At 47.0% G+C, this 27,959-nt stretch overlaps 9 protein-coding genes and 1 non-coding gene across 12 annotated transcripts; 5 read left to right on the forward strand and 5 right to left on the reverse strand.

Moving 5' to 3' along the window:
• The first annotated feature begins 966 nt into the window (after window positions 1–966).
• Window positions 967–5,798, forward strand: LOC128269010 (syntaxin-6). The gene is made up of 5 exons (XM_053006341.1): window positions 967–1,323; window positions 3,311–3,480; window positions 3,594–4,224; window positions 4,300–4,394; window positions 4,467–5,798. The coding sequence occupies exons 1-5, from the start codon at window positions 1,292–1,294 to the stop codon at window positions 4,541–4,543; spliced, it is 1,005 nt and encodes a 334-aa protein (XP_052862301.1). The 5' UTR covers window positions 967–1,291; the 3' UTR covers window positions 4,544–5,798.
• LOC128269009 (selenocysteine-specific elongation factor) lies at window positions 5,748–7,504 on the reverse strand. The gene has a single exon (XM_053006340.1). The coding sequence runs from the start codon at window positions 7,502–7,504 to the stop codon at window positions 5,912–5,914; it is 1,593 nt and encodes a 530-aa protein (XP_052862300.1). The 3' UTR covers window positions 5,748–5,911.
• A 792-nt stretch (window positions 7,505–8,296) lies between these two features.
• On the forward strand, window positions 8,297–11,797 carry LOC128278253 (solute carrier family 12 member 8). The gene is made up of 5 exons (XM_053016936.1): window positions 8,297–8,407; window positions 8,503–9,991; window positions 10,066–10,383; window positions 10,449–10,627; window positions 10,696–11,797. The coding sequence occupies exons 1-5, from the start codon at window positions 8,376–8,378 to the stop codon at window positions 10,853–10,855; spliced, it is 2,178 nt and encodes a 725-aa protein (XP_052872896.1). The 5' UTR covers window positions 8,297–8,375; the 3' UTR covers window positions 10,856–11,797.
• Window positions 11,798–11,994: 197 nt separating this feature from the next.
• On the reverse strand, window positions 11,995–12,860 carry LOC128267728 (mediator of RNA polymerase II transcription subunit 10). The gene has a single exon (XM_053004618.1). It carries the CDS (start codon window positions 12,802–12,804, stop codon window positions 12,412–12,414), a length of 393 nt encoding a protein of 130 aa, XP_052860578.1. The 5' UTR covers window positions 12,805–12,860; the 3' UTR covers window positions 11,995–12,411.
• Window positions 12,861–13,278: 418 nt separating this feature from the next.
• Window positions 13,279–14,470, reverse strand: LOC128267956 (survival of motor neuron-related-splicing factor 30). The gene is made up of 3 exons (XM_053004924.1): window positions 14,238–14,470; window positions 13,753–14,156; window positions 13,279–13,683 (listed from the first exon to the last, which is right to left on the reverse strand). Exons 1-3 carry the CDS (start codon window positions 14,277–14,279, stop codon window positions 13,413–13,415), a joined length of 717 nt encoding a protein of 238 aa, XP_052860884.1. The 5' UTR covers window positions 14,280–14,470; the 3' UTR covers window positions 13,279–13,412.
• A 135-nt stretch (window positions 14,471–14,605) lies between these two features.
• On the forward strand, window positions 14,606–16,532 carry LOC128267957 (peflin). Its single transcript, XM_053004925.1, has 3 exons — window positions 14,606–14,861; window positions 15,039–15,288; window positions 15,377–16,532. The coding sequence occupies exons 1-3, from the start codon at window positions 14,850–14,852 to the stop codon at window positions 15,745–15,747; spliced, it is 633 nt and encodes a 210-aa protein (XP_052860885.1). The 5' UTR covers window positions 14,606–14,849; the 3' UTR covers window positions 15,748–16,532.
• Window positions 16,533–17,236: 704 nt separating this feature from the next.
• On the forward strand, window positions 17,237–21,671 carry LOC128267955 (2-acylglycerol O-acyltransferase 2-A-like). Of its 3 annotated transcripts, none has more exons than XM_053004920.1 (6): window positions 17,237–17,489; window positions 18,637–19,347; window positions 19,416–19,513; window positions 19,573–19,704; window positions 20,431–20,972; window positions 21,042–21,671. In XM_053004920.1, exons 2-6 carry the CDS (start codon window positions 19,216–19,218, stop codon window positions 21,197–21,199), a joined length of 1,062 nt encoding a protein of 353 aa, XP_052860880.1. In that variant the 5' UTR covers window positions 17,237–17,489; window positions 18,637–19,215; the 3' UTR covers window positions 21,200–21,671. The 3 variants fall into 3 exon arrangements, with proteins under 3 accessions (XP_052860880.1, XP_052860883.1, XP_052860881.1); XM_053004923.1 differs by lacking the exon at window positions 17,237–17,489 and adding an exon at window positions 17,542–17,677; XM_053004921.1 differs by lacking the exon at window positions 17,237–17,489 and adding an exon at window positions 17,610–17,999.
• Trnay-gua (transfer RNA tyrosine (anticodon GUA)) lies at window positions 17,861–17,988 on the reverse strand. The gene is made up of 2 exons: window positions 17,952–17,988; window positions 17,861–17,896 (listed from the first exon to the last, which is right to left on the reverse strand). It is a non-coding gene; the product is annotated as a tRNA-Tyr (tRNA).
• On the reverse strand, window positions 21,308–24,715 carry LOC128267954 (kynurenine 3-monooxygenase). Its single transcript, XM_053004919.1, has 7 exons — window positions 24,467–24,715; window positions 24,152–24,221; window positions 23,837–24,076; window positions 23,633–23,720; window positions 22,201–22,855; window positions 21,977–22,138; window positions 21,308–21,909 (listed from the first exon to the last, which is right to left on the reverse strand). The coding sequence occupies exons 1-7, from the start codon at window positions 24,599–24,601 to the stop codon at window positions 21,766–21,768; spliced, it is 1,494 nt and encodes a 497-aa protein (XP_052860879.1). The 5' UTR covers window positions 24,602–24,715; the 3' UTR covers window positions 21,308–21,765.
• A 1,676-nt stretch (window positions 24,716–26,391) lies between these two features.
• Window positions 26,392–27,947, forward strand: LOC128268165 (divergent protein kinase domain 1B). The gene is made up of 4 exons (XM_053005191.1): window positions 26,392–26,666; window positions 26,721–26,888; window positions 26,978–27,667; window positions 27,735–27,947. The coding sequence occupies exons 1-4, from the start codon at window positions 26,454–26,456 to the stop codon at window positions 27,945–27,947; spliced, it is 1,284 nt and encodes a 427-aa protein (XP_052861151.1). The 5' UTR covers window positions 26,392–26,453.
• Window positions 27,948–27,959: the final 12 nt, after the last annotated feature.

Consider the following 27,959-nt stretch of genomic DNA (forward strand, 5'->3'; position numbering starts at 1 on the left):
CAATGCAAGAATCACTGCCCACAAAAAGATGCCTTTCAGGGTGCTTACAGTTTGAGAAAATATGAGGTTTGGTTGGATGTATCTTCTAAAGGTGGCGTTTATTTAGCGTGTAACTCATCAGTTCATCGTGGCTCGTCTTCAACGCTTCCCCGGCGGACTTTGGGCATATTGTAGACGCGTATCGCGAACACTAATAAATATTTTCAGGCATAATTGTAAACAGCTGTTGAGGACCAGTATTGCCAACATAGAAGTGAAAACATTTCTACCTATCGGGAACAAACGAGATGTTCAAATTCAAATTTCCCGGTAGTTTTTGGCGCAACGCACCGTTTTGGTGTCGAAGTGAGTAAGGTTATTTACGAATCGTCATGATCTAGTATTAATTTGACCCTATACAGTGATAATTGTCCTAGTTAGTTTGCTTAAAAAATACCGTCAATCGTGTTACAGTGCCGTGGTGGTTTTTTGAGTAGTTAAATTGCATTAACAAACCAAACGCGTGAGAAACTGATTTGTGGCCACGTGAAATTGAGTTCAAATTAAGACAACATTTACGTTAACCTGCTGTCTGCTGTGTCTGTTGTGCACAGTGCCAACCACTCAAACACCCACTGTAAACGCAGGCTGTTGTTTTCTTGTCATTGGCAAACAAGAAAAACATCGTTCGTCGGAAGATTGTAATATGGAAGCTTTTCCCTCGTGAGGATATTTCAGGAGCAACCCGACTCGTGCGCGGAAATTCGGTAAGTCCAAGAGAGAAACCCAGTCTCTCACGCCATTTTCACCGTTCGGGAAGAGAGCGCTGCGAGGTTGGAAAATTCGCATCCGACTGTGTGACGTTTTTCTTCGTATCCTCTTTCTAAAGCGCAAGGATGCGAGGAAAACTCTCTCACATACTGGGAAACACGTCCGAGTGAAACGCTGTTTTTCGCTCGTGATGCAAATGATGATAGTGGCGTAAAGAGGCAATTTCGCACCAAAAGATACGGAAACGGGTCCCAATTGTGAGCTAGCTACGGATCTTGGTTTGGTTTGGTTGTGAATCCGGGTGTTCTGTGAAGTTGTGTTCTGTGGATTAGCCGGAAAATTTAATCATCATCCGCCTGGGAATAATCACTCGCTTATTTCCCTTCACCAATCCGCTGGGAATCCTATCGGCCTAATGATTACGCAGAAGAGAGAGGTTACGCTACTTCTGTCGATGGTGCCAGTGAAACATCGAAGCAATCGTCGATTGATGTATTAATGCACAGCAACCTTGTTCCGATTACGCTCCGAATTACAGCCTATGATGGAAGACCCATTTTTCGTGGTGAAAGAGTAAGTCCGGATCAGTTTTATCGTTTTTCTTTCGTTCCAACAAAGGTTTTATCGGCAAAGTTTGTCACACGACTACTACCATAAAGCATGGAAACACTCGGCTGTGGATCGGAGATAGCGTTTAGCGAAGAATGTAAATCGCATAGAAAAAAGGCAACCCCTCAAATGGTGAAATTACATGCACGGGCTACGATGTTGTAATCCATCTAAGAAGTTTGGAACATGACAGAATGACGCTGTTTTCGTGACGCGTATGGTGAAGATAAAAGTTGGTCTAATGTTCCCCCATCCCCATTTCAGTGAACTGACACAAAAATACGCAGCAACTTGGCTTAGTTTAGTTTTATTTCGCCGACATACAATGGTGGCAAAGCTGAAAGCAGTAGTTGTATCGAAATCTGAGCCTTCGCAGCATGGCCTTTTCTATTTGGCAGGCGAGCATCGCCAGGCACGGACACAATCACCGTTGTCGTTACGCAGATATCCATCCTGGCAGAAGCACTGATCAACGCAGGGCGCGGTGCAATTCTGCTCCCAAGTGTCTGAGTTGGAGCAAGTACGTTCGCATCCGGTTCCGCACTTCTGGTAAACTTGGTTGTCACCGCACTGGTTATCCTGTGCTGTTGGTCAACAACGGTGTCCCGATTGAAAGTTCATAGCCTTGTTACCAAATTCCCAATTAGTCCTTACCCGGTACCCCAAGCAGGGCAAAGATGGCAACAACAAGAAGGGCGAAGATGGCACGCATTTTGCTCGCTAATATTGTTGGAGGAATCTAAGTGAATGGACTAGATTCAATGGCGACCAACGTCGGATTATATATTGTCCTCGACCCTTGCCGCTGCCCGTGTTTAAACAGATGGGATCCCGAAAAACGAGCACTGAAACACCAGATTTTCACCAATCCCTGGCGAACACTACGTGGCATTTGTGTTTTATCCCATGGGTTATTGGTGTCGTTCGAAAACTTTTTCTCATACTTGCTCATTGAGATAATTTTAACAAACCTGCCTGAATCATTCGGAGCATGTTGTGACTAATTGTTCGTTACAAGGTTTTCATTGTTTCGAAACTGTACAAAATAGGTTTACACGATTAAAAGCCTCTTCTGTACACAGCTTGCCATGCTACTCCACAACACTGTTTGAACAGCTTGAAAAGCGACTGGTGTTGAACGCCTCGCTACCGAAAAACGACGCGCACAGCCAAGTTAACTGCGTCTAGGCACTGATTTTCGAGAAGAAAAAGTGCAATAATTTATTGAATAAAATTGTAGCATTATTCTACTTTTCTTCATCGTCTTCCGGTTCCTGAAGCTTTGTCTTGCGCTTCGTGCCCGTCTGCAAGCACTGCCAAGCTCGCACACACTCGTTATCGTCCCTGCGAAGGTATCCTGGCTTGCAGAAACATCCCGAAACGCATACAGCCGTACAGGGTTCGAACATCTGATCAATGTTGGAGCAGTTCCTTGCACACGCCGAGGTACAGCTGTAGTACTCTTCGTTATCGCCAGTGCATTCTGTGGCAAAGGGAAATATTTAACAGAGACTTTCTATTACTTGCCCTCACTATGCTGCGGCGACTTCAGAACGGGAACTATACCTTTGCTGTGAGCGATAGCCAGCGTCACGGCCGCAAGTGCTACTACGACGAAGAAGCGTAGCATGTTGATGGTTGTAATCAAAAGAGGGGAACAAAACTAATGCATGCAGAGGCTTCTGGCTTTATAGTGAACCCTCAAGGGCTGCGGTTGCATGAGCGTGTACATATTTGGAAACATATTTCGAAATTTCACATTACGTACCATGAATTTTTGGGCTGCGCAGCGAGTGCACTGTTGGTTGTGCAAGTTGATAGAAACTTTGTTTTAGTTTACTCAACTGTGCCTGCCAGTGCCATTTTATGATGAAGTTTGATTTATTGTTGAACACTGTGTTGCATCTCTAAGATATCGTTTTTTAACCACTCCGTTTCTTTTGCATTTTAGCGAAGTATTTAAAGCACTAAACAAGACTCGCGGGCTTTATATCCGTTGGCGTGAACTGAACGATGCACATTCGGGTAGCTCTACCGCGGAGGCCGATTGGACGACAACGGAACTGAAAAATTCCTTGCGCAGCATCGAATGGGATCTGGAGGATCTGGAAGATACGATCAATATCCTTTTCGCAATGAGTCGTAAACAAACACTAACCTTATTTTAATGCGCAGCCAGCTCGTATTCGAATCTTTCCGGTGTGTTCCTTAACCATACCATTTTATTGTTGCACGTATTGTGGAGAAAAATCCGAGCAAATTTAAGATCGACAACAGGGAGCTTTCAACACGGCGCCATTTTATCGATGCGACACGCGATGAGGTGAAATCGATGAAGGATCGGATGAGCATCAGCCGCAACCGTGACCAGGATATAACTGCGCGGCAACCGCTGCTCGACAACGTGGAATCGTCACCACAGAGCAAAAACTACATTAACAACAATAATTGTATCATATCAAACGGTATCGTTGTGAGTGTCGGTCCGCCCGGTGGCCACAGCAACATCAACAACAACTCGCACAGCTGCAACCTGAACAACAACAGCCAGGCCAACAATCTCAACCTAGCGGAAACGGGTAAACATCTGATCAGTTCGGCTGGCGCAGCAATGGCCTCCAGACACAGTGGGGCCAAGTACTCCAAACTGGAGAACAACCTCGACGACAGCCCGAGTCATTACGTTCCGACGGCTTCGTCGTCCGTGTTGGATGCAAGCTCAAGCCGTTTCGTGGAGGACACGCTAGCAACACAGCACCGCATTCTGGTGGGCCAGGATGAACAGCTCGACGTGATCAGCGATTCTATCGGGACGCTCAAGACCGTGTCCCGTCAGATAGGCATCGAACTGGACGAGCAAGCAGTGTTAGTACCAGCCGTTAAGGTGGACCGTTAGAAGAGCGAACACATTTCTTATTCCTTTGCTTGCCTACTTCACAGAATGCTCGATGAGTTTGGCAATGAAATGGAGCAAACCGATTCCAAACTGGACGCTACAATGAAGAAGGTTGCAAAAGTGCTCCACATGACTAACGGTAAGCTATGCTTAAGATGATCTGGTGCTGCCTCGCTGTACAGCAATCAATAACTCTCCTCTATTTCCTCAGATCGGCGGCAGTGGATGGCCATCCTGGTTCTATCTATAGCACTGGTAGTTGTGATAGTAATTTATATTATTCTTTAATCGATACCGATGTAATATGATTCGGGTACGAGAGAAACCTTGGGGATATATGCATAGTTTAAGTAATAATAGTTCATTTTCAAATATCAACCATATAGCATGGTAGAATAATTTATGGAACTATTTAAACTTACAAAAAACAACATTTACCAGCCGTAATACATCACACAAATTCCCCTTTCGGTGGCCGCTAGCAATCAGAACTGTATTTTTGTTTGTGTGCAATTGTGTGTGTGCGTGTTGTTTGTCAAAGCTCATTCCGGACGCATCCTAAAATGTGATAACCGTGGTAAACGATTTTATTTAAACCTTCAATGATTGATGATTGCTCATTCGTTTGGTGTATTAGCGATTATGAGTTAAAACTTTCATCACTGACCACTATCTGTTACCAGCACAATATTATGTTTAGTGCTTTCTGACGAAGCATTACTTTGTTGGTTTCTGTTGTCATTTTGTCAATGGCGGTTCCATTTCAGAATTTCGTGATTCCCTTGGCAAAAACTAACAATTTTGCTATACAAATGTGTTCGATTCGTGTTGGAGAAACTGTTTAATGGTTTTCGTTCTGTTTCAATAGGTTAAGTTACGATCAGTTCTAGTCAGTCAGGGTGAGACTCTTTCGTGGTTTCACTGTTAACGAATAGGCGATGCGAAGGGGTTCAGACTACTGTTTGAATGGTTCGTTCTCAGCATATTTAACGGCTTTATCTTAATGTATGTTACATTCTTCTATAGTCGGCGAACCAAAAGAGAAGTGTCGCCAACCAAACTATAGACCGAAGGTAGTGAACCGTTGCGTATAATAGACGGGAGCTGCGTAGAGAGTACCACAAAACTATATATTTTTCCATGGAATGTATAAAACCTTTTTTCTACTGATACTACTCTTATATACTACTCTCTTTTGAAACAGCCAAATTTTTTGTATATTTTGAAAACGAAACCCAATAAACATCGATCAAAAGGCGAGATGGGGCAGGTAGCGCGATAGCAAAATGGAAATCCGTTAACTGTAGGAAACAAAATATATATAAACTCTATTGTAGTAGCAAACCAGGAAGTAGTCAGAAAATGAGGCATGTCTTCCTGCTATGCGTATGGCGGCAGAGAAGTGTAAAGGGATGCAAATCGAAGTTGATCGACTTCCGGGTGCCGCTGATCATGTTTTCGAAATTTCAACTAATATTTTTGACCCGTAGAATACATTAACAAAAAGACAAAACTATGTAAAAACACAGATTATGAAAGAGTAAACCATTCACACTCTGCGGTTCCAGAATATCTGACGTGGGTTTAGTGGCTTTTTATTTACCTTCAGTAATATATCACATAAAGAGAGTAACACGTTCACTATCAACTTTCAACCTACTGGAAAATGTTTTTATCCTTGTCGGTTTTGCGGAACAGAAATTTTTTAAAGTTCAATTCCACTCGCGAGTCATCACGATTACCACCCGTTTTGTTGTTCAGACGTTCTAACACGTCCGCAGCAAGTGGTTCCGGAAAGCGTACTTTCACTTTCCCGCCAGCACCGAAAGCGCCCTCAATAACACCTCGCTCACCAGAGCCGAGGGTAACATTGAACCCCACGAACGCGTGACGATTGTTGCCCGTCTTCTTGAAAAATCCGGCCGCTATCAGCTCCTGTTCGTTGACTACCCGTTGCACATTACCTGTCTTGTGCTTTCGCTTAAAAAGCTGCAGTCCCGGCAGCACGCTTTCGGCGTAATTAGCATCCCGTATCATGTGTGTAAGGCGCCCAGAAAAGGCTATCCGACAGTCCGTGGTTCGCTGTGTGTCGCTATCCAGCTTCGAGCCCACGATGAGAGCATCTTCAAAGGCGAGAATGGGCTTTTCGAACTCGAGCAACGCCAACACCGCCCGATTGAGTCCGGTGTCGGCGGCAACTTCCTCCAAAAATTCGTATTGCGCGTTATACGAAAACGGTGTGTTCGGTTCGCCGGTGAATAGCAGAATCGTGGCTAGGGCTGTCTCGTACCCGCAGGAGATGTGAAACTTTGCCTTACTCCGAATTGGGCGTTTGTAGTAGCGAAGTGGCGCAATTTCGAGAATCGCCGCATGAACGTAGTGCGCGTAATCGGCCGCACACACGATACCGCGCTCGAGGGATTTCGGTTCAAACTGTGTAATACAAAGTCCCGCCCGATCGCCCTGCTGGATGGTGGTGTAGTTTTGCCGAAACATCTGTATCGATCGTACCTTGCGCTGGAGTTTTAGCTTCGGAATTTCCACCTTATCACCGACGCTTACCCTTCCCTGCAGGACTGTACCGGTGCAAACGGTTCCCTGGCCTTTGATGGCGAAGCAGTGGTCAACGGCAAACATGAGCGGCAGCTTGGCGTTTCTAGAGGGCAGAAAGGAACGGGACACCAACGTGTCCGTGAGCGCTTGAATGTTTTCTCCCGTCGCTGCCGATATGGCCACAATCGGAGATTCATCGAAGGCCATTTTCGACAGCACTCCTCGAATGCCCTTTGTCAGTTTGTCTACAGTTTTCCTCCTATGCTCGGAATCCGTTAAGGAGTCGATTTTGTTCAGCACCACGATCAACTTTCGGCACGTCAGCTCTCCGATGATCAAACATTCGGCCGTTTGGGGTTGGATTCCTTTCTCAGCATCGATAACCAGCAGCATCATGTCGATAATCTGGGCACCACCGATGATTGTGCGAATCAGGCTGGCATGGCCGGGACAGTCAACGAACGTGAATTGGAGCCTTTCGTAGCCGAGAGCAGCACACTGCTCCTGGTTCAGCAGATGTTCCGGGAGATCATACTGCACGGCACTGAATCCCAGGTCCAGCGTAATACCACGTTCCTGGGATTGAGGATTCTTGTCGAAAGCGGCCGTACTGGCGATGGCGCTCAGGGCACGTGCTAGCGTTGTCTTGCCCGAGTCAACATGCCCTAGAATACCGACGTTTAAATTAAGGTACATCGCAGATTGTAGCAGTTTGGAACCAACTTTATTCAAGTCCACGGGGACAAGTGTTTGTTTTTGTTTTGATTCCGTAGTTGTCGGTTGCCGGCTTAACTACACCAGTTCAGACCGGTGGCCTAATACATGCTGCGTAGCCACAGTACATTAAATTTAACCCGAGAAAATAACTACTTCAACATTGTTAACTGATTAAAATGCATTTATTCGCTAGTTTCAATGGAAATATGTTTTAAAAAGTGGAAATCGCACCGGTGAATGTCGGTCACATGACAGCTCCCGCTGGGGATACAAATTTCACCGGGCGGCTCCAGTGTTCCACAGAAGCAACGAGTGGCAGCAGGAGAAAGCAAAAATTTCACTGTTTTCTTCGGTCGTGTATGTTTTGATCGTGTTCCGCCGAGAACCATATCGCGGTGTCCAGTTGGGCGCATATTGGCCAAGCAGAGGAGCTTATCGAACCAAACGTCGTAGAAGAAAAGTGTGCCCTCGTTCGCGTTCCCCTGGAAAAGGGTGTTCATTTGTGTGGACGGCGGACAGCTGCCTGGAAACGGCACTCTGTGTTTGTGGCAAGTGGCAGACGAACAACGCGGACAAAAAACATGACATCACTTACAGACCCAGCGACGTTGATGCGTTGACCATCGGGGGCCACCCCCTGAATATAGACATATCAGAGAACGGAGCTACAAAGTGACCGACAGACCGCACTGTGGGACGCGCGGGTCTTGATTTTTTGGGAGAAAGAGTACACTTGCGTCCGACAAGACGCTTTCCACCACAGTATAGGCCGCCGCCTTGGGCCGTGTACCGAGCGTGTTTTTGTTTGGAATTTCCGTGACGTGGCCTACTAAGGTCTTCAGGGCTAGCAATGCCCAACCGGACGAACGTTGACTGGTCCAGGTAGAGTCAATCACGCATGAGAAAGTTTTCACGCACCCTTCATCACGATTGATTGCTCTCTCCGTTTTCCACTATCCCTTCCCCCGGCGGCACAGGTACGGACTCGGCGGCGATGATTCATCACCGACGGAACGGAACCGCACGAGTCGAGCCAGCGGCGGTGGCGGCAGTGGCGGATTCGTCGATCTGGGCAACGAGTACGATTACGGTGCCGGTGGGCACCATGCGTCGGGGCGGGATGAGATCTTCGCCGAAGATCAGGGCGACAAGCCGTGGTGGCGGAGCAACTTTTTCATATCGCAACCCGTACTGTTCGGCACCTGGGATGGCGTATTCACGTCCTGTCTGATCAACATCTTCGGCGTAATCGTGTTTCTCCGCTCCGGATGGATAGTGGCCGAGGCCGGCATTATGCACGCAATTCTGATCATCTTCTGTGCCGTCGGTATTGCGCTTGTGTCGGTACTGTCAGCGGTCGGCATTTGCGAGCGGTGCCGGGTGGAGAGTGGCGGCGTATATTTTCTGATCGCTCACACGCTTGGCTCGCGGTTCGGTGGATCGCTAGGCTTGCTGTACTGCTTCGGACAGGCCGTCGGATGTGCGTTGAATGTGCTCGGTTTCGGTGAATCGATTGCGGGCCTTGTCGGGCTGGAAGGGAACCAGTGGGCCGTCCGGGGTTTCGCGATAGCGGCCGTCCTCCTGCTCGGTGTGATCAACGTGGCGGGCGTAAAGTGGGTCGTGAAGCTGCAATTCGCTCTGCTGATTGTGATTCTGATGTCGGCGCTGGACTTTATGGTGGGCAGCTTCGTGGGAGAAGCGCCCGAGCACGGGTTCGACGGGTGGGGGTCTGGCAACATGGCCCTCAATCTGTGGTCCTCGTATACGACCGGTACTTCGTGGTTCACCGTGTTCGGAGTATTCTTTCCGACCATTACGGGCATATTGTCCGGCATTAACATGAGTGGCGACTTGCGTGCTCCGTCCACGGACATCCCTAACGGTACGCTGGCCGCCCTTAGCACGTCCACCTTTCTGTACATGGTGTTCATTCTGTTCCTTGGCGCCACCTGCCAGAGAAGTCACCTGTTAACGGACTATCAGATCGCGGTCAAGGTGTCAGCCGTGGAGTTTCTGTTGCTTGCCGGTATCTACGTTTCGAGTATGTCGTCGTGCCTCGGCGCAATGTACGGTACGCCACGTGTGCTCCAGAGTATAGCGAACGAGAACGTAATCCCAGGGATCGGCAAACTGGGTAAAGGGCGCGGTCCGAATAAGGTGCCGCTGTATGCGATGGCCGTTGTAGCCGGTGTCACGACAACGTTCATCATCATCGGCGACATCAATACGCTCGCTCCGATCGTGACCATGCCGTTTCTGCTGACGTACGCCTGTATCGACTATTCGTACTTTGCGTTAGCGCAAACGTTCGACATTCAGAGCAACCGTGAAGAGCGGTTCCGTATACAGGCGCAGAGTCCGCTGTATGAGACGAGGAATTACGGTGCGACCGGGAACAATGACTACCACGAGTCAAACGATCTCGATCAGTTGTTCCCTGAGCGGACACGCCATAAGAACCTTGGGGTAAGTGCGGGGCTGTAAAAGAGTTGCTAACGGCTGACAATGTACTATTTTCGCCGCTTACGCTCGTCCCACAGACACCAACCAACTCACCACAACATGTGCCTTCCGCGGGTGATCGTGAAACGGCTTCCCGATCGCAACCAATCGCGACCATCACCAATGCCACGACGAACCACAACAACGCTACTAACATCACCGGTAACGGTATACCTCACAGCAGCTCGCTGACCAGTGGTGACTCGGAAGTAATCTTCCGCGACGGTTCGACGACCAACGCCAATTCACTTAGCGATGCGGACGATGAACCAATCGCTCCGATCCGGCCACCGATTCACTCCAAGACGAAAAATTGGTACTCAGGTTTCTGTAACCGCTGGGCCTCGCTGTTGGGGGTATGTTTCTGGTTTCGGAAGAAACTGCGCAAAATGGACTTTCTTTTCATATGTCATCTTTATAGGCCTGCATCAAAGTACTGGTAATGCTGCTGGTTAACTGGGTTTACGCTCTTGTTTGCATCGGAACCGTGTTCGTCGTTTGGTTCTACGTCGGCACCGCCAATCCTGCCGTAAAGCCGGGCCTGGCACACGAGTTTCGGTTTTTCGTGTGGATCAAGAACGTTGTTTTCCGGTGCTTTGGGTAAGTGACGTACTTTCGCGATCGACAATGTCTCAGTATTTAATCTTTTTTTGTTTGGTTTCCCTCAGCAAACGAGTGAACGATTACGAGCAGGTCGTAGTCACGCAGTCTTGCCCGAACGTAAACCTTGCTTCGGCTCAGCTGAACGAAGAGAACGATGATTTTGCCTCACGGCGGCGCTATCACCAGACGGCGATCGTGCAAGGGCGTTACGTGGACGAAGTGTGAAGTGAAGCCGCCCGTTCCTTGTTACTAAGAACATAACTACAGCACAACTAGCCAGCGAAAGCGAGCATTCCGCGGGGATGCTGTAACCGTTTGTCGATGCGCCAAAAGTGAAAGTCTGACTACTAGCGGAATGTGGGCGGGTGGATGAGTGGAACAACATTAAGAACGGGAGTCCGAAAGCTATATCAAAAATACAGCTCATCATGTGAGCAAAAGTATTAAAAAGCCGTGAAACAGGCGGTGTTTGTAGGTAGGTAACGACTTTTTTCGCTCGCCCGTCAATCTACTACTCGGGAACCAAGCAATATCGCGAGCAGCACACATCAAATGAACAAAAAGTAGTTACAAAAGGTAATGTAAGCTAGGGAAATATTGGAAAATTTTCTGAATTTGTAGCACACACAAAAAGTTAGCCTAGGATTGTAATGAAATATGTACATACGAACGTAGCGTAGATCTGCGCCGGTGAAGCTGGCTGCATGTAAAGTGATTGTGCGGTAAGAGCTATTGTATTCCATATAAATTTATTTATTGTAACTCGCTAACAACAGGGCACATTTGGCAGCTGATAATCCTCTACATTCTGATTAAGTTCAAAGCGAACACAACTTTGCCCCAAGTGATACTTATCGTGCTGAAATGTGAGGTTAACTACCAGTGGCAGATTACCAATGAGCGAGAGAGAGAGTACATTTATGTCGGTTTCCTATTGTGTTTGTTTCCTTTTGACACCACAAGGGCAACTCATTACCCTCTTACAGCTGTTCAGAAATGATCCGCGATCACGTCTGCTTTCTCCAGTAACTTAGATAAGGAAAGAAAATGTATGTGCAAATTTTTTTGTTCGGGAAAACACTAACATAGAGCGAAAGAACAATAAGCGGATGAACCGTGATTCCTTTTTTTTACTCTTACGACGATAAAGTAAACAGTGCACGTCGAAGTCAACTAACGCTGTGTAAAATAAAGTTGTAATAACATTCAATACGATTACCGTCCCCACCGTTCTTTTTTGGGGTTGCGATTTGGGAAAAGGTTTTGGAGGACGAAACAAGGCATCACATTTCATTTTTCTTTCCAAATGTATGATAAATGAAAAACGGATCATGTTTTTTACAATTTTATTTCAATTTGAGCTACCATGAGCGATTGATTGTGTACCAGGCCACTCAACGGGGATCGCCCGGGGGGTATCGGCATTTGAAATTAATCGGCCTTCGAAATTATATTGCTCTTAGCCGGCAGCGGCGATCGAAGAAAGCGTTTATTGAGAATTGTTTCGTAATAATGATGCAACGGTTCACTTTTTAATATTATAAAAGATAATACATTAGAGTAAGAAAGTTGCTGCTGCTTGCTTTTAGTTGCTGCCTCCACCGTCGGTTAGTAGTGAGGGAGTTTTCGGTGCACATGATCTCGTTCGAATTATATGATTTGCTTCAAACTTCGTATTCACTTCAATGGTTTTTGTCGGTACCTTATTGCCTAGAATCAAGACATCACCACGCCGCCGCACGTTCTACGCACCAACGTGCCCGAAAGTACCGTTACCGCTACTATTCATCGCCTCGGATCGCCTTGTACTTGCTGATCTCGATCGGGAACGTTTCGCTTAGCTCCTTCATCAGGTTGCTCTTGAATTTTCGGTATGAGTCGATCTTTCCCTTCACTTCCTCGTTCTTTGTCAGTGCCTTGTCGATGCAGTCCTTCGTGTACAGTTGCGGGTTGCGGCCCTGGTCGATGTAGTCGAAAACCTCCAGCGGAACGTTCACGTCAATCTGGTGCTTCAGCTTATCGATCTCCTGAAGCCCCGAAACTAGCGATTGAATTTTTTGATTCAGCACGTTCTGTCCCTGGGGCTGAAAGTCGCTCACGATGATGCGAATCTGTCGCACATTTTCGATAAACATCTCCAGGAAGTTCTCCAAATTTTCCAACGGTGAAGTCATTCTGTTTACTTATACCAATTGTAGAAGAAGCTGCTGCTAGAAATTTTTCTCTCGGTTCGACGAAGACAAAAATGTTTTGATTTTGTTTGGTCCCAAACGTCAAAAAGTACGGCCAGTAGAAATGTCCTTCTTCGTGCATTTATCACAGGGGTTCAATACTTGAAATCGCTAGAAGGATATTTTCTTAGTCCCGATGTTGCCACTACGGGTACGTAAGCACTAGGATGGACTTTTTTGTATTTAATTATTTTAAATTACGCATGTTATACGACGTGTTGGATAGTTTACCAGCGCCAGATCGAATAGTTGCCGATCGGAGCACCTGAAGCGTTTTTAGCGTTTAAGGCATAGGCCAGGAAGCGTTTATCACCGTACTTAATTCAGTCTTGAACCAAGGTGCTTAAAGGAGCGGTAAGACAGGAAAGCAAAACAAAAACCGATGGTCAACAAATTGGAGAAATATCGATAGCTTAATTTATTGTATGTGTAGTTGCTGTAACCAAACTCAAACTTATGACAAAATTGCTGTGTCTCGAATGAATGTGTCGTTGCGGCTACGAATCGATGCCATAGCGTTGTTTACGGTATGCACTCAAGCACCGGACCAGTTAGATTCCTTTTCGATACTTCTCTCCGTGTGAAAACTCCGTCATAGGCTTACCAGACACACCGCACGTGCCAATGCCGACGCGGCCGTTTACGTTTTCCGGAGATGCAAAAATGCTTTTCGCCTTTACGCCCGACTTCTTGGTCGATTTGGCCGAAAACTGTAGCCATTTGTTTTTCTCACACTCGCGCTCTTCTTCCAGTTCCTTGAACCGCTGAATCTTTTTCATTTTCTTCTTCTTCAGGTACTCCTTCTGATTGTGTCGCATGCGTCTAAAAGTAAACATCGGGTCTACGTTGAAAGTACTCCGTCCGCGTCGCTCTCGTATGCTGTTTACTTACTTATTGCTGTTAGCCGGAAACACTTCGTTTCTTGTTTTGTGCTCCCTCAGTTCGCTTATAGTCGTGGTGCTTCGGTTTTGGTAGGCTTCGAACACTACGTTCACCTCACCCGTTTCCGCGATCGACTCTATGGTGGCTTCATAGTACTGTCCGTCTTCAATCCACTTAGCGGAAACCTTATCACCCACCTTCCATACCTTTGCCGGTTTAGATTGTTTCTTTTCCGCGCCCGAACCCCCGTCGAGGTAGCTGCTGGTGGCGGGTTCGATGTATGCAGATTTCTTCTGTTCCGGTTCTTGCTGTGCCTTGATCAGATCCTTCGTGAGCTCGATCACTTCGTCCAGGTCCTGTTTCAGCTTGAGTAGCTCAGCATTTTCCGGATCGGTCAACAGCGCCGCTTCCACCTAACAACCGGAGAGGGATAACAACATTCCGTAAAGCACGTTACATCTTTTCGTAGATTCACAGCGGAATACGACGCTTACCTGTTGCAGTTGTAGTTTATAATTTTGCAAATCGTCAGCCATTGCTTCGGGCAACAATTAAAGCACAACAAAGTTTCGCACGGCGATCGAAGCAGCCTTTTGCTGTGTTGTTTTCCAAACACTCGCAGCAACCTATTTGACGTGCGTGGAGCGTTTTGAAGCAACCCGGATTGAGCACTTCAGTTTCGGTTCAGATTTAACTAGTCACCAAACATCGCTTTGTAGGCAAATTTTCTTGTTTATGTTGAAGAATGGCTTAGGGAAAGGTCATAGTTTGCAAGGTCAAAGAATGATGAGTCCATTTAGTCGCATAAAATAGAGCCTGACAAATCTTAATCGTGTTCCGCTTTTCAACGAATAAATCTTGATTTGTAGTTGACAGTGCAGCAGCTGCTTGTGTTTGTTCACGTATGTGTTTGTGTGTGTGCATCCTGGAACACGCAAATTGTCTCAATTGTCAGTTTCGTGAGGCCAAACGTTAGTGCAAAACTACGTCTGGGAAATTGCATGGTGCCTTGGTTCTGTCTGATTCCCGTTTGCAAAATTTGCTAGTATCGTTCCGATCGGTTTGTGCACGCTAAGCGACACACTTCTGTCGAATTGGCACCATAGATGGCTTATCAGGTGAGTGTGCCAGCGAACGTAGTTCCTGTTGATACGACGTGACGTGTTTTTTTTATCTCCGTGATCCAATTCGCTGTCTATTTCGTCACGGGGTATTCTATTTACATTATGGAATGGACAAACTGACAATGTCGTTGATGATTCATCTGCGGTGATTAATCCGATATCGTACCGTAGGGTGGTTATCCCCAGCAGCAGTACGGAGGAGGAGGCTACGGCCAACACCCGGCAGCCGCGTACGGCGCAGGAGGCTATGGAGGATATGCGCCACCACCCCAGCAGCCGGCGGTCAGTCCGGAAATTCAAAACATTTTCCGCAACATCGACAAGGACAACACGGGGCGCATCAACAATCGGGAACTGCAGCAAGCACTGATCAACGGACGCGGTGATCATTTCTCCGACACGGCCTGTAATTTGATGATCAGTGAGTATGTGCGTGTGCGTGGTTGCGATGGCAATGGGTGATGGTAGCCGAACAACCCGCCAAAACTGTGTCCCTTTCCTCTGTGCAGGCATGTTTGATCGAAACAAGACCGGAACGGTAGACATCTTTGACTTCGAGAAGCTGTACAACTACATTAACCAGTGGCTGCAGGTGTTTAAGAACTTTGACCGGGACGCGTCGGGCCACATCGAGGAGAGCGAGCTAACGCAGGCCCTGACGCAGATGGGGTTTCGCTTTTCGCCCCCCTTCATTCAGTACCTGATCGCGAAGAATGATCCGATCAACCGGAAGGAGATCTCGGTCGATCAGTTCATCGTAACGTGCATCCAGATACAGCGCTTTACCGATGCGTTCCGCGTGCGGGACACTGAGCAGAAGGGCGTCATCACAATCGGGTTCGAAGATTTTCTCGGCATTGCTCTGTCGATGTGTTCCTAAAAGTGCGTCCCGATCGGTCTCTCAAATCCTACCCAACAAAGCCACTAGCCTGTATGGAATCGATCTTCAGCAGGACTCGTCGTTGTTAAGTGGACTCAGTATACATTGCACACATACAACACTACAAACAATACACAACATACATCTAACCATGTTACACGTACCGGACAGGTAGGACAGATCAGGCCGGAATGCGATGGCCCGACGGACAGACCAGCCTTGAATGATAAATACGCTTTTGTGAAAAGGAATCAAAATATTGCATTCAAACGCAAAACAATCCGGCGATGTAGTGTCCTTGGAATTCACACCCAACTTTGTCCTGCTTTTCCCACCTGGAAATCCTGGGAATGCAATCAACGTAACGGAAATGGTCGCAAAACATAATCGGTTTGTAACTAGCAAAATAGGTGAAAGCAACAAAACGAAAAGAAAAAAATACTTAATTTCGTGCTAATCGCAAAAGAAAGGAAGTAACACTAAAAGTATCGAACGCATGGCATCTATCCACTTCACATTCGATCGCACATCGAGCCCGGACTAGTGGACGTCATTCAATTTTTTCTAAGGTTCCCTATCCGTTATTCTATGCTCTGGCAGCGTTATTTTGTCTGTTTCTGTTGAATTGGTCTATGTGAACGTGTAGGTTTCTCCTTGTGTGCTTGCCGGCATTGTTTTACAAAAAAAAACCCGATTTGTCCCGGTTGCGTGACTAGTTCCGGTTCCGGGTGGCTACGTGAGTTGTATTCTATTTTAACTATCAAAAATACATGTATTATTATCTACTCGCTGTTTGTTTCACGTTAACGAAAGAAAATGTGCGGAATATTAAAGGTATGGGAAGGTGGGGCATATTACCTCCTTTTTGTGCAACGTTTCCGGTTTTCGCGACACTTATAGTAACGTTTGTAGGAAAGGTTCGAATAGTTGAATTGCGTCAACTACCAACAAGTGCATAGCCATGATGGTCGAGTACTAACCTCCGGCGGTTTGCGAAGCTGGTGTTGCTCGTGACGCACGCAAGCGGCAACAAAAATCGATCATGTGCTTCATAAAAAGTGTCACTCAAGTCACTATTTGCTGCTGAGCGGGGTGAGCACATGTCCGGAGTAAATCTCATCAGTCATTTACGCCTTGAGAAGAGGGAACCCGCGCGCCAAACACTAATCCGGATTTGAACACCGTGCACATCGTGGCTGCAAGATACCGGTTGGTTTGTCTTTTCGAGTGTTCTGCAGAGTGAGAATAAACAAAATATTCACTACAGCTTATCGGGTTTCACTGTTACTCATCTACATGTATTGTGAAACTATGGATAAAGACCTTTCTACGAAGTGTTCTATCTTAACTGAAGGCCTTTGTTGTCTATTGCAAGTGAAACATGAAGAAAAGCTGATTCACCATTGTCTGTGTTCTTAGTTGCAGCTTAGTGGCCGTGCATCAAAGACATCTCTCTCCTGTAAACCGAGTGATGCGCAGAGAGATTGGCGTTAGAGACGGAGAACTGTGGCACAATCTTGATCAATTGATTGCACTAGAGAAGTGAGTATGATCTCCGCGAGACGTGAGGCGCGCAATCGAGGATCGCCTGCGCACTCGCGACACGCTCGTAACCTTTTGGCTGGCCGCGTTCTTTGCTGTGACACCGAGCGTAAATGAGAAGAAATCTGATGACAAACACTCAGCTGTGGTCCTTTTGAAAAGAAAAGCGTCGAGAGAGAAAGAGATTTCTCTGGGATTTGGTAAGTCATTACCACCAGCGTTGATTATGTAGCTACAGCAAACAGGGTAGAAGGACGGTTGACACGGGAACCGCATTTTAGTGTTTTGACCGCGTTCGTTTATACCAATGGGCAATTAAAGAGCGCCTGGGCGCTATCCGTTTGGCCCATAGGATCCTTAACTCAATCGCTAACGTGCTAAAGAGAAGGTTTGTTAAACGATCACCTTTCCAACACTTGGTTGGGAACGGTATAAAATCTTGGATTTTAATCTACGACGCAGTTGATATTATCACGGAAATGTGGTGATTGCCTGTGTACGAAGACCTGGTGCATGCAAGTAGACGGATCATTCCGTTCGGCGACGATCTATAAAAAAAGTGATGAGTTTTTCCTTCGAACCGGATTTGAACCAGTGACCTATGGATTTCTATAACCGTAATTCGGAAGAGTTTGTGGTGTCTCTCCTTCCGATCTTTCTCTCTACAGTCCACCGCTCTACCAACTGAGCTATCGAAGGTGTTATGCGAGGTGCGTCTTATCAGTGTACGCTTACGAATCTCTGCTTTTGCTTTTCCTCCTCTCTCTCCCCCTTCCTTTCACACAATGTAGCGCCACGACCGTCACGGTAAAATTAATTGGTTCGATTGGAAAACAAAACCCTAGAAATCTGGTGATAAAATATATCAACACTCAAGCCACGCTCATAAATCGATTCATCACTACGCTTCGGACCTACACCGCGTTTCAGGCTGTCCCTTTGTTGTGACCCCCTAACAGGCCAAGTAAATGTGGCCTAAGCGGTTCAAAGATAAGTAGTTAAGATAAGCCACATTATCAGCAGATAACTTTCGAAACGATAGGATTAGAATTCGCTTACTTTCCGACGTCGTTTTACGCGTGGGTCACAGTTAAGATATTGCCGACTATAAAAGATTTTTTTCGGATTGTGTTACCTATCAAAGGTTTATCAATATGGACTGTGATAGCTGCGTGACTTGGAACAATGTGGTGTTTGAAGCAATGTGTTTTGCGTGAACCTTTCTCTGTAACGATCGATAGAAATCACGTTTGTTGATCGGTAACGATTGTCCAGGTTGCATTTTTACCGCCATCTTATTGGTCTGTGGCCAAACTGTAATTTTGTGTTCATATTTTCTTATCACAGACCCAGACCGGCCGTCTCACCGTCCTCCCATCACACTAATTCCATTTTCGTTATCTGCGGGCCAACGCGGTGCGCTGGGATCAGTCCGTTGGCTCACACCGCGGGTGTATGCAATTGAATTCAGCAGCGTGCTTCTTCTGGTTGTCCCCGGAGCGGACCCGCATCGCGGAACCCGATAACGTGGCTAGGAACTTTCGGGGGAAGAACTGCACCAGTGTTCGTGAGAGCAAACCTCCATTTCGCCGGTTGAATACAATTGTTCGGAGTCAAATGGTAAACCGATCGGAAACTCAAATCAGTTTTGCGTGTCCGGCAGAGTCGGCAGGATATACGGGACGGTTGTGTACAGGCCGATGATTCCAGCGGTGTCTTGCCAGGCTCACACAAGTGGCGAACGTTGACACCGAAGCTGTTTCGAGCTCCTGTGGGTCCTTCCGATCCTAATATTAAGTGTCTTTGTGTGTGCACGTGCTCAAGTGTCGTATGTCTAACTGTCTTCTGAAACTTAATCTGCTCAAGTGCTAAAGTGTAGTCAATAAAACGGCCCACGACCGGGCAGACTTGTACGCCAACAGTAAAATGGGAAAAATCGAATGGGCACCACTAAATGTGCCGCTTGGACGGCGGCTCGAAACTCTGTCCACGGCACTGTGGATGTGGTTGATCCTGTTCGGTGAACTAGGAATGCTTATTTCCTACTTTGTCCTTCTGGTAATTCGCTATTACGCCGGCACGAGTGACTAAACGAAATGATGATAATGGGAACCCTTCCGTTGTAGATCTACGGTAATTTGTTTATTAAAACACTCTGCCTCATCTACGGATACTTCATCTACACGGATCGTAAAATTACAACCAACGGTGGTCGTGGCCAAGGGTAACTATTTCGGTAGCCTCATGGTGCAAGCAAACTCTGTTATTGCCATCATTTTGCAGTGTGAACTGGTGGCGCGGACTGTTCTGGTGGCGTCTCTATCGGAGCTACTTTCCGGCAACGCTGCACAAAACGGTCGATCTCGATCCCAACCGGAACTACCTGTTTGCCGCGTTCCCGCATGGTGTTCTCGGGTGAGTGCGAAATTTTAGAATAAGTATTGCTTCGTAACCAAGTTCTGGTAGCACACGGACATAATAATTTTTCCAGTGTTGATTAGTGGGTTCGCAGCGCCCAAAAACCAATCGTCAATCGGTGACGCTGATAAGATACGGCTCTGCAATGGGCATGAGTTACGAAACTGAAACACTTTACACCGGTCCAGGAAGGGATGGAACGGGCGAGGTCAAGTCCAAAGTGTATCGGCCCCGAAGTGTTCCCTATGCGCGCTAGCGTGCCTGATTTTTTATAGCCCTTTGATAGAAGTTTTGTTTTCGGCTGTCCAAAAAGCCGACCAGCCGATAACGCACATTTATGCGACGTGCGCGTAGGTTAATTAGCATTATCAGTTGATCGTTTACGTTACTCCGGTTTTGACGAGAATCCAAAACTTATTATATCTGTCCTTTTCGTAGTACACATAATACATTCGGAAACGTAACACAAATCACCAAATGTGCATCGTAGTGATTTGTAGCGAGTACAAGAGCAAAAACAACATTCGCGTCTGATACTAGCGATTAGATTTTAAACATTATTAGTTAATTCACCGATAGCGTGTATCTTGAAAGATAACCGAACCATTCAAAGGCCGATAGTAACAGGATTAAGATACGGGTTGTGGTATTTTGAGCCTATCGTATCTATCAATATGCGATTTTTACAGATTTATTTAATCTTGTATTCTTTTATTTTGCCAGACTCGGAGTTTTCATCAATTTCGCCACCAGTGTGACTGGTTTTGCCGAACATTTTCCCAAGATTCGGTCTCGGCCCGTCACACTCAACTTCCACTTCGTCATCCCCTTCTTTCGTGAACTGCTGCTTTCGTGGGGGCTTGTTTCGGCCAACCAGACCAGCATTTTGAGTTTGCTGAAGGCGTCGAATAAACCCGACCACCCACTGAACGCCGATGGCTACACAGGCAATGCGGTCGTGATCGTCGTCGGCGGTGCGGCAGAGTCCCTGCATTGTCGGCCCAACAACTACACGCTGGTGCTGCGAAAGCGCAAAGGTTTCTGTAAGCTGGCCATTAAAGCCGGTACACCGCTCGTTCCCGTGATGACATTCGGTGAAGTCGACCTATTCGATCAACCACCGAATCCGCCGGGCTCGAAGTTGCGCCGGTTCCAGGAGTTCGTGAAGAACACGACGGGAATAGCGCCGGCGGCATTCGTTGGTCGCGGTTTCTTCCAGTACAGTTACGGGCTGATACCGCGCCGGAAACCGCTTAACACTGTCGGTAAGTGGGGCTATAGAGGGTAGAAGATTTCTTAAGATAAGATCTAAATATTTCATCTTTTGCATTCAGTCGGAGCACCGATAGAAGTGGTGCAGTCGGATAACCCCACCAACGAGCAGATCGACGAGGTGCACGATCGCTTCTGTCGCGAGCTGGATCTGCTGTTCGAAACGCACAAAGCACGCTTCATCACTGACCACAAGAACGTGAAGCTTGTGCTGGAATAAACGACTGAAAGACCCTGTGGCAGGATCGCCCAATTCCTGGCGTAAGGCTAAGGTTGGAGATAAAAGACTTGGGAAGGCAAAGATTTTTGTACATTTTATGCTGGTTCATAGAATTTGCGGTTTGGCCGGTTAGTACTATTTATTTAGCGAAGAGCAAATTGGAAGGCCATTGATCTTCTTCACTTGGTTCGAACAGGATAAGAAAACATTGTACGCTAATACTGTAAATTCAGAACCTGAAGCTTATTATTGTTTTTTGGTCACTTCCTCGTTGTTCTTTGTATGCACGCTATTTTTGTAGTAAATTTGTTTTGTATTAAATGTAGGATTAATGTGCATGGTTTTACGGTAGTAGAGGGTGAAGATAGGAACAGTTTTCTGGTTAAACGCAAGTGACCTATGGTAAGCTACCATAACATTAATGAGACTATCGTGAGAACGTAGTTTGACTAATAAAATGATAAGACACGAACATAAACGGGAGTAATTGTTTTATCTAGCCAATCTATTTCGAATACAAGTCGAATGAGAATCAACTAAGGCTCCAGTTATTAAGTGAATAGGTTTTAGTTGGACTTGAGCAACTTAACAGCATTTACAATGGACGCCGATAATCGTTCAAAATGGCTCACATTCAGGTATCGGTAGCAAAGCGTTCCTATGGCCGCAACGACGAAAACCGATCCACCATATATTGCGCGGGTCAGTATCTAAAAGCAGGAATAGCAGATCATGGTTTAAACAAAATATCCTCTCGGCTACGTGCCAGTTACAAACCTTATCCTGCCACGCGCGATTGGCGATGCACTGGCTGTATGGCATGTGGGAAAAGGATACCGAGTTGTAAAGCGGGACCCATGTGTTTGGTAGCAGCCAAAATAGTATCTCGTCCAGTTTTTTGCGCAGCAAATACGATCGCTTCGTAACCAGATCACGCATCTGCGATCGAGAACACATCACGTTAACACAGGAGTAGCAAAATGATCGCGCACTGATTTTACCTCTATGTAGTTGTACATGGCCAAATCGCAAATCGAGTGTGCATCCTCCCAACGCCGCTCGCTAAACTCGGGCAAAATACGGCCCAAGTCGGTTCCATATCTGCTAAACAGTTCCGTCAGCAGGCTGCAGTCCTCGAATCCAGCATTCATTCCTTGACCATAAAACGGAACCATCGCGTGGGCTGCGTCGCCCACTATCAGTGCCTTCGTACCAACGTGATACGGGCGGCACTTGATCATTACCAGGGACTGCGGTTTGATCTTGAAGAAATCCTTGACCAACCGTTCGCGCCCAATCAGATCGATCGCGTCAGGGAAGTACTGACGGAAGAAGCTCAACAAACTGTCCGCATCGGTAATACTGTTGAAGTGGGTAAACGGCATGAACAGCGTTACGGTCCAGGTGCGATCCTGATTGGGCAGAGCGATCATCATGAACTTCCCTCGTGGCCAAATGTGCAGATAGTTGTGGGGCATCGCAAATTCTCCGGTGGGCAACGGTGGAATGCAAAGTTCCAGGTAGCCGTGCTCGATGTATGTCTGGCTGAAGTCGTACCTTGGCCGCTTGATGATCTCCTTCCGAACGGCACTATACGCACCGTCGCACCCGACAATCAGATCGGCTTGGGCGTCCTTTATTTCCTTCGTTGTTGGACTGCAATTTACGGTCAAAGAAGAGCCAATGATGTATTAGTATCCTATCGTTGACTGATTGCATGCCGTGGCTGTATTAAAATGATCCTATCAATCTTTATCGGCCCTAAGAAAGTGTTAATAATCTATTCAAAGAGATTTGATAAAAAATATATTTTGTAAATACTTGCTAAGCAGATTGGAAGATAAGAGATCCGGCGATCCTCCGGCAAGTGAGTCAGAATACAAGAAACTATTTTTGGACCGACCTCTTTGCAATGGAAATACCGTAAACTTTCCATTTCAGGAAACGGAGGCCAACCCCTTGAGATTAAAATCCTTTTGTATGGAAGCCTACCGAAGCATTAATTAAGCATTATGGAAGCCTACCGAAAGCGATTAGACACGAAGTCCTTCTACTGATAACGGAAACCTCGTACTTGAAGAGAGTAAGCTTCTGTTTCTAGTGCCGATAACAGGTGGTTTATCTTCCTAAAAGGCTCATTTGCAAATAAACCCTCTTGGCGACTCGGCTCTGGGTATTGAACCCCTGCGGTCGGCTCGAGAGGCATGTCCATGAGTTTACGTTGTTGGGCCATGGTGTTCGCACGTGTAGCGCACCTGGCGACAAACGGTGAATGACCAGATGCGTCAATGATGAAAAGTAAACTAACGAGCGAGGGAGCCGGAAACAAATCTAGGAACTAGACAGACAGTTCTGCTGGATCGAAGTTGAGCTGGAACGCCTATGCAGATCATAGGTTTCGTTCGATCGACCATTAATGGACACTGTACTTACTCGATCATCGAAAAGTGTCCCTCGTCCAAGTCGGCGCTGACCAGCTTGTGGTTGAAGTTCAGGTGAATGTTTGGATACTTTTCGGCGGCTGAAAGAAAAGCGTGGAAACAGAAAACGGAAAAACGGAATCCTTACAAATGTCGTTCCATTGGCGCACCCGAAGTGTAATCCTACACTCCGAGTGGAATTCTTTGTAGCAATTACCGTTGAGCAGCACCTCGTTCAGATGCTTACGACCGACGGAGTAGATGCACTGCTTGGTGTTCGCATCGTACGGCACAACCTTCCGCTGGCCGCTCAGATCGTGTAGCATCCGGCCCGCCATCGGTATACCGTGACCAAGCAGGGCTTCCTCCAGGCCAACTTCGGCCAGGGCACGGCGCCCACGCGCAGACAGGGCGAGGTTGATACTGCGCCCAACCACCAGCTCGGCCGTGCGAATGTCTATTGTGTCGATTATATGTATCGATTACGCTACAGATTATTGATCCGCATCGATGGGTTGAGCGTGTACTTTACCTTCTCGATACTCGTACAGATTCACTTCGTGGCCCTTCTTGCCCAGATGGAGGGCTAACAGGGAGCCAACCTGCGGAAAGAACACCAAAACATTTATAGAACAGAGTTCGCGAGTAAAAAAGGCCAAGTGTGGTCGATTGAGGTTAACCTAATTGTAGTTAACAAGTGAAAATGATAAGTAATACACGTGCTAGATCAGTGACAGATTTTCACCACTCAATAGCGATCACTGTACATTGTCGAATTGAATTTCGCACAGAGACGTTTTCAGGCGCCCGCAAACTGGGATTAGGTTACCGAGCGTAGGTCACTCACCAGTCCTCCGCCAACGATCGCGATATCCAGCGGTTGATGCAAGCTGCCATTCGTGTTTGTTCGTTTGTATTGATACCCAATGTCCGTTGTTGCCATGATGTTTGTATTGTTGGCAAAATCTCGTTCGTTTTGCATAAACAGCTTCTCCGCTGTAATCAACGTATCAAGCGTCCTTGCGATACGTTTTCACTGCCGAGTTCTCGGGACGCGAGTTCTACACACGAGCGATCGCGAGGTGCTGCCACTGTGCCAAGTGCTGAAACGGAACTGACCCGGTGCCGGCACACGGCTGAGCAGTAAAAGCTACGGTAGCGCTTCTATCTGTGCCTCCTCTCGCGTCCCTTTGTGCCGCTATTGGCCTCTACTATCTTCGGCATGTGCGTTTACTCGCTACGCTCCAGGGCACTTCGAGCTACCGGATGGACAGTTGAGCCGGGTTCGTTATCATAGGCACAATAGTTTTTTTTGGTTTCTTCCTTCACTAATGTGATCATGCCGCCTTCGTCACCGAAAGCCTACCGGGGATTGTTTTTTATTTAGTCAAACAGGAAGCCTATTTCAGAAAGCGTTCTTTAAAGATGAAATGTTGCTAATCGACGAACAAACTACAGTCGTTGCGAGGCAAACATTAATTGCTCAAAGAAAAACAGTCTTTGTTGCAGCAAAAGATTAAACTGTCCCTAGCTCCGGAGGCCACTGGCGCGATTGTTGGGTAATCCGTATTAATAGTTTCAGCGTCTGTGACCCACGAGAAAAGTGCTGGTCGGGCTTGTCCGCCGCGGGCAGCGTGATTGTAGAAGGGAAAAGTATACAAATTACTGTGCGTACTCTGCGCTATCGCCGGAAGCTTTTTACTTCATTTGGCAATTTACGGCCAACAGTGTGGGTTTGCACGAGTTTTTTGCGGTAGATTATGGTTGATTACGCTTTATTTTCATTGATGCTGCCGGTGGCCGTGAGAATTCAGGACAGGCAGGCGAGTTATCACCATGAAGCCGTTGCGTAGACTGAAAGTCTAAAAATGTCTGAAAGAAAAGAAACAAACGTTTGTTTTCGGTTGTTGAAAACACCACAGTTCATTAGCCTATTGAACTCCAACATTGTATGATCTGCCAATGGCCAATCTTTAGTGATTGCAATTAAGTAATGAATAAGCCGTGAAATTTTCTTTAAATAAATAAATTAAACATATTAAAATTCAGTGCAGAAAAAATGTGCATTGTGAAGATTTTTTTCTCGTCGACATCAATCTCCGCTGATTGTTCTATCAAAGGACTATCACATTTACTATACAATGAGGACCAAATGTGATCTGTTTTTTGCAAATTGAAATCTTTTTTCATTCAGCGAAAAGGTTATCTGGATCTGGATGAACAAAATTCTGATAATGTATTAAGTCGAAGTGGCACGGACACACTTGGCAGCGGCATGTGACAAGAGGCAAGGGGCAAGGGGCGAAGTGGCACGAAAGCTGCGTTGTGAAAGAGAGAAAAGACACGTGTCTGGGCAGTAGATAGTGTGCGTTAGGCTTGGGGGCTTGGGGTAATCATGCGCAATGCTCCAGGCTCCACAGTCCCTGGTTCGTCGACATGACGTCACACTTCAAAACAAACGCGTGTTCCTTCGTGATGGAGGCGCACGCACCCATTTTTGCGTCCTTGGACTGGGCGGTGACATTTTGGGCGGACATTTGTTTTTATGTAACTTACGATACAAGACGCCACGAACACAGGCCACCGGCTATTGTTTTGTTGTGACTGGGTTGTCTATTTCCGCCACCGGAAGTGTTACTAGTCGGAAGGTCGGCAAAGGTTCTGGGGTAAGGTGAACGTGTCGGGGTAAAGCAGCCGAGAGGCATTATGGGCGAAGGTTAGCATGTTTAGGCAGCCATTGTAAGGAAGGAAGCGATTAGTGTCCTTTCAATATCAAGCCGCCTGGAGGAATCGCGCATTGACTAGATTGATTGGCATCCTAGGAGTGCCGCAAGATGCTAATAGGGAGTGGTGGCAGCCGACTAGTGCTGCAGAATCGAATGAAAATCATTACCCGTAAGCTTCGGTTTTCGCCCCGACGTCGCTATTACTTTGCCGTGGCGTGTGCTACAATCTTAGTGCTGGTGTTGTTCGGAGTGGTCGCATACCTGGTGACAGGCGTTTACTACTGTTTCGATGTGCTCGTTGAGTGGAAAATTTCAAAAACAGTAAGTACTCGTTGTGCAGTAAATGAAGATTACCTCAAATGGCAACACTTGCAGTGCAATCAGTACTACAGCAATGAAATCACGGGCTACATGTGCCCGGAGCTCTGTGCCGGGGACACGATATCGGAGTTTCGGTGCCCTTCCACCGACCAGGCGATGCTTCATCCCACACATCCTAACCGTTTCTTGGCGCGCAAAGCCCAACAGTTCGTAGTGCTGAAGGTAAGGCTGACCCAACGCAAATGAAAATTCCCCCGAGCGGGAAAATGGCTCGAACGAAGCTAGCTGATAGACCAATTCTCGTAAACCAGCATGCGGTACCGGATGCGAGCTATGAGAAGCTCTCGTGGATCGATAGTCATCGGCGGGAGGAACACTTTCCAACGGAATCCGAGTACGTTGGCATCGTGCGACGTTACATTGCGTTGCAGTATGATTTGCAGTTACCCTTCGATAAGCTAAACAATTTGCTCAAGCTGAAGAACAAGAACAATCACGTCCTATTTCACGCTAGCATGCGCAACAGCTGGAACCTCATACAAAACAACGAGTACCTGCTGAGTCGACTGTACGAGGAGAAGGAAATCTTTCCGCAGGTGATCGGTACCTGCGGCGATCTGTTCATCACCGAGCTGCTGGAGACGGTCGAGTTCGACGAACGGCGGTATCACTTTACGAATCACATTGATCTATCCAAGTGGCGGTACCACATCAAGGTGGCCGTCCTGATACTGGACTATCTGGAGGAGATGGCTCAGAATAGGTTCCAGATGTGTTCGGTTATACTGGCCGGGTTCGGTATCAGCGACAGTCGCATGAAATACCACGATCTCCGCTACATTGTACCGGAGGCGTCAATCGATCGTAAGCTTTCGGATGGACGTTCGTGCCAGTCGGATAATGATTGCTTTTATTACGATTGCCGGAGCCGTTGCAACACAACAGTCCATCAGTGTACAACCCGGTTGCTGAACAACAACCTGCAGATTGTTTGCGAGAAGGTAGGAGACTCGATCGAAATAGAAGTTTCATACTACATTCAACTTTCTCATGCTGTCTCATTGTTAGATATTCCTCGGCACTGCCGGTGAACCAGGCATCTTGGTGACGGAGAAAAGCCCGAACCGTTTGTTACGTATCCTTGAGCGTTGTGCACACCCCGTCAGCAAAGCGGACACAGACAAGGTACGGCCGTGGGGCGCATCGAATATGGTGAAAAAACAGCTGTACAACGAGCTGACAAGCATCTACGAGCAACTTGCCTCCTCGATCTACTCCTAATCCTACAATGGA

This window comes from Anopheles cruzii, chromosome 2 (assembly GCF_943734635.1).
Source record: "Anopheles cruzii chromosome 2, idAnoCruzAS_RS32_06, whole genome shotgun sequence".
Taxonomy (NCBI): domain Eukaryota; kingdom Metazoa; phylum Arthropoda; class Insecta; order Diptera; family Culicidae; genus Anopheles; species Anopheles cruzii.

Bases quoted from the DNA above. Each gene is read 5' to 3' on its own strand.
- LOC128269010 (XM_053006341.1), top strand. From the start codon at position 1,292: ATGATGGAAGACCCATTTTTCGTGGTGAAAGA. The intron at 1,324-3,310 runs GTAAGTCCGGAT...TTTGCATTTTAG, and splicing joins CCATTTTTCGTGGTGAAAGA to CGAAGTATTTAAAGCACTAA. The intron at 4,395-4,466 runs GTAAGCTATGCT...CTATTTCCTCAG, and splicing joins AGTGCTCCACATGACTAACG to ATCGGCGGCAGTGGATGGCC.
- LOC128269009 (XM_053006340.1), bottom strand. From the start codon at position 7,504: ATGTACCTTAATTTAAACGTCGGTATTCTAGGGCATGTTGACTCGGGC.
- LOC128278253 (XM_053016936.1), top strand. From the start codon at position 8,376: ATGCCCAACCGGACGAACGTTGACTGGTCCAG. The intron at 8,408-8,502 runs GTAGAGTCAATC...CCGGCGGCACAG, and splicing joins ACGAACGTTGACTGGTCCAG to GTACGGACTCGGCGGCGATG. The intron at 10,384-10,448 runs GTATGTTTCTGG...TCATCTTTATAG, and splicing joins GCTGGGCCTCGCTGTTGGGG to GCCTGCATCAAAGTACTGGT.
- LOC128267728 (XM_053004618.1), bottom strand. From the start codon at position 12,804: ATGACTTCACCGTTGGAAAATTTGGAGAACTTCCTGGAGATGTTTATC.
- LOC128267956 (XM_053004924.1), bottom strand. From the start codon at position 14,279: ATGGCTGACGATTTGCAAAATTATAAACTACAACTGCAACAG. The intron at 14,157-14,237 runs GTAAGCGTCGTA...TCCGGTTGTTAG, and splicing joins ATAAACTACAACTGCAACAG to GTGGAAGCGGCGCTGTTGAC. The intron at 13,684-13,752 runs GTAAGTAAACAG...GTTTACTTTTAG, and splicing joins TTTCCGGCTAACAGCAATAA to ACGCATGCGACACAATCAGA.
- LOC128267957 (XM_053004925.1), top strand. The intron at 15,289-15,376 runs GTGAGTATGTGC...TCCTCTGTGCAG, and splicing joins GGCCTGTAATTTGATGATCA to GCATGTTTGATCGAAACAAG.
- LOC128267955 (XM_053004920.1), top strand. From the start codon at position 19,216: ATGGGAAAAATCGAATGGGCACCACTAAATGTGCCGCTTGGACGGCGG. The intron at 19,348-19,415 runs GTAATTCGCTAT...CTTCCGTTGTAG, and splicing joins TTTCCTACTTTGTCCTTCTG to ATCTACGGTAATTTGTTTAT. The intron at 20,973-21,041 runs GTAAGTGGGGCT...TTTTGCATTCAG, and splicing joins GAAACCGCTTAACACTGTCG to TCGGAGCACCGATAGAAGTG.
- LOC128267954 (XM_053004919.1), bottom strand. From the start codon at position 24,601: ATGCAAAACGAACGAGATTTTGCCAACAATACAAACATCATGGCAACA. The intron at 24,222-24,466 runs GTGAGTGACCTA...TTCTTTCCGCAG, and splicing joins CGATCGTTGGCGGAGGACTG to GTTGGCTCCCTGTTAGCCCT. The intron at 23,721-23,836 runs GTAATTGCTACA...CTTTTCTTTCAG, and splicing joins GAACGAGGTGCTGCTCAACG to CCGCCGAAAAGTATCCAAAC.
- LOC128268165 (XM_053005191.1), top strand. From the start codon at position 26,454: ATGCTAATAGGGAGTGGTGGCAGCCGACTAGTGCTGCAGAATCGAATG. The intron at 26,667-26,720 runs GTAAGTACTCGT...CAACACTTGCAG, and splicing joins AGTGGAAAATTTCAAAAACA to TGCAATCAGTACTACAGCAA. The intron at 26,889-26,977 runs GTAAGGCTGACC...CTCGTAAACCAG, and splicing joins AACAGTTCGTAGTGCTGAAG to CATGCGGTACCGGATGCGAG.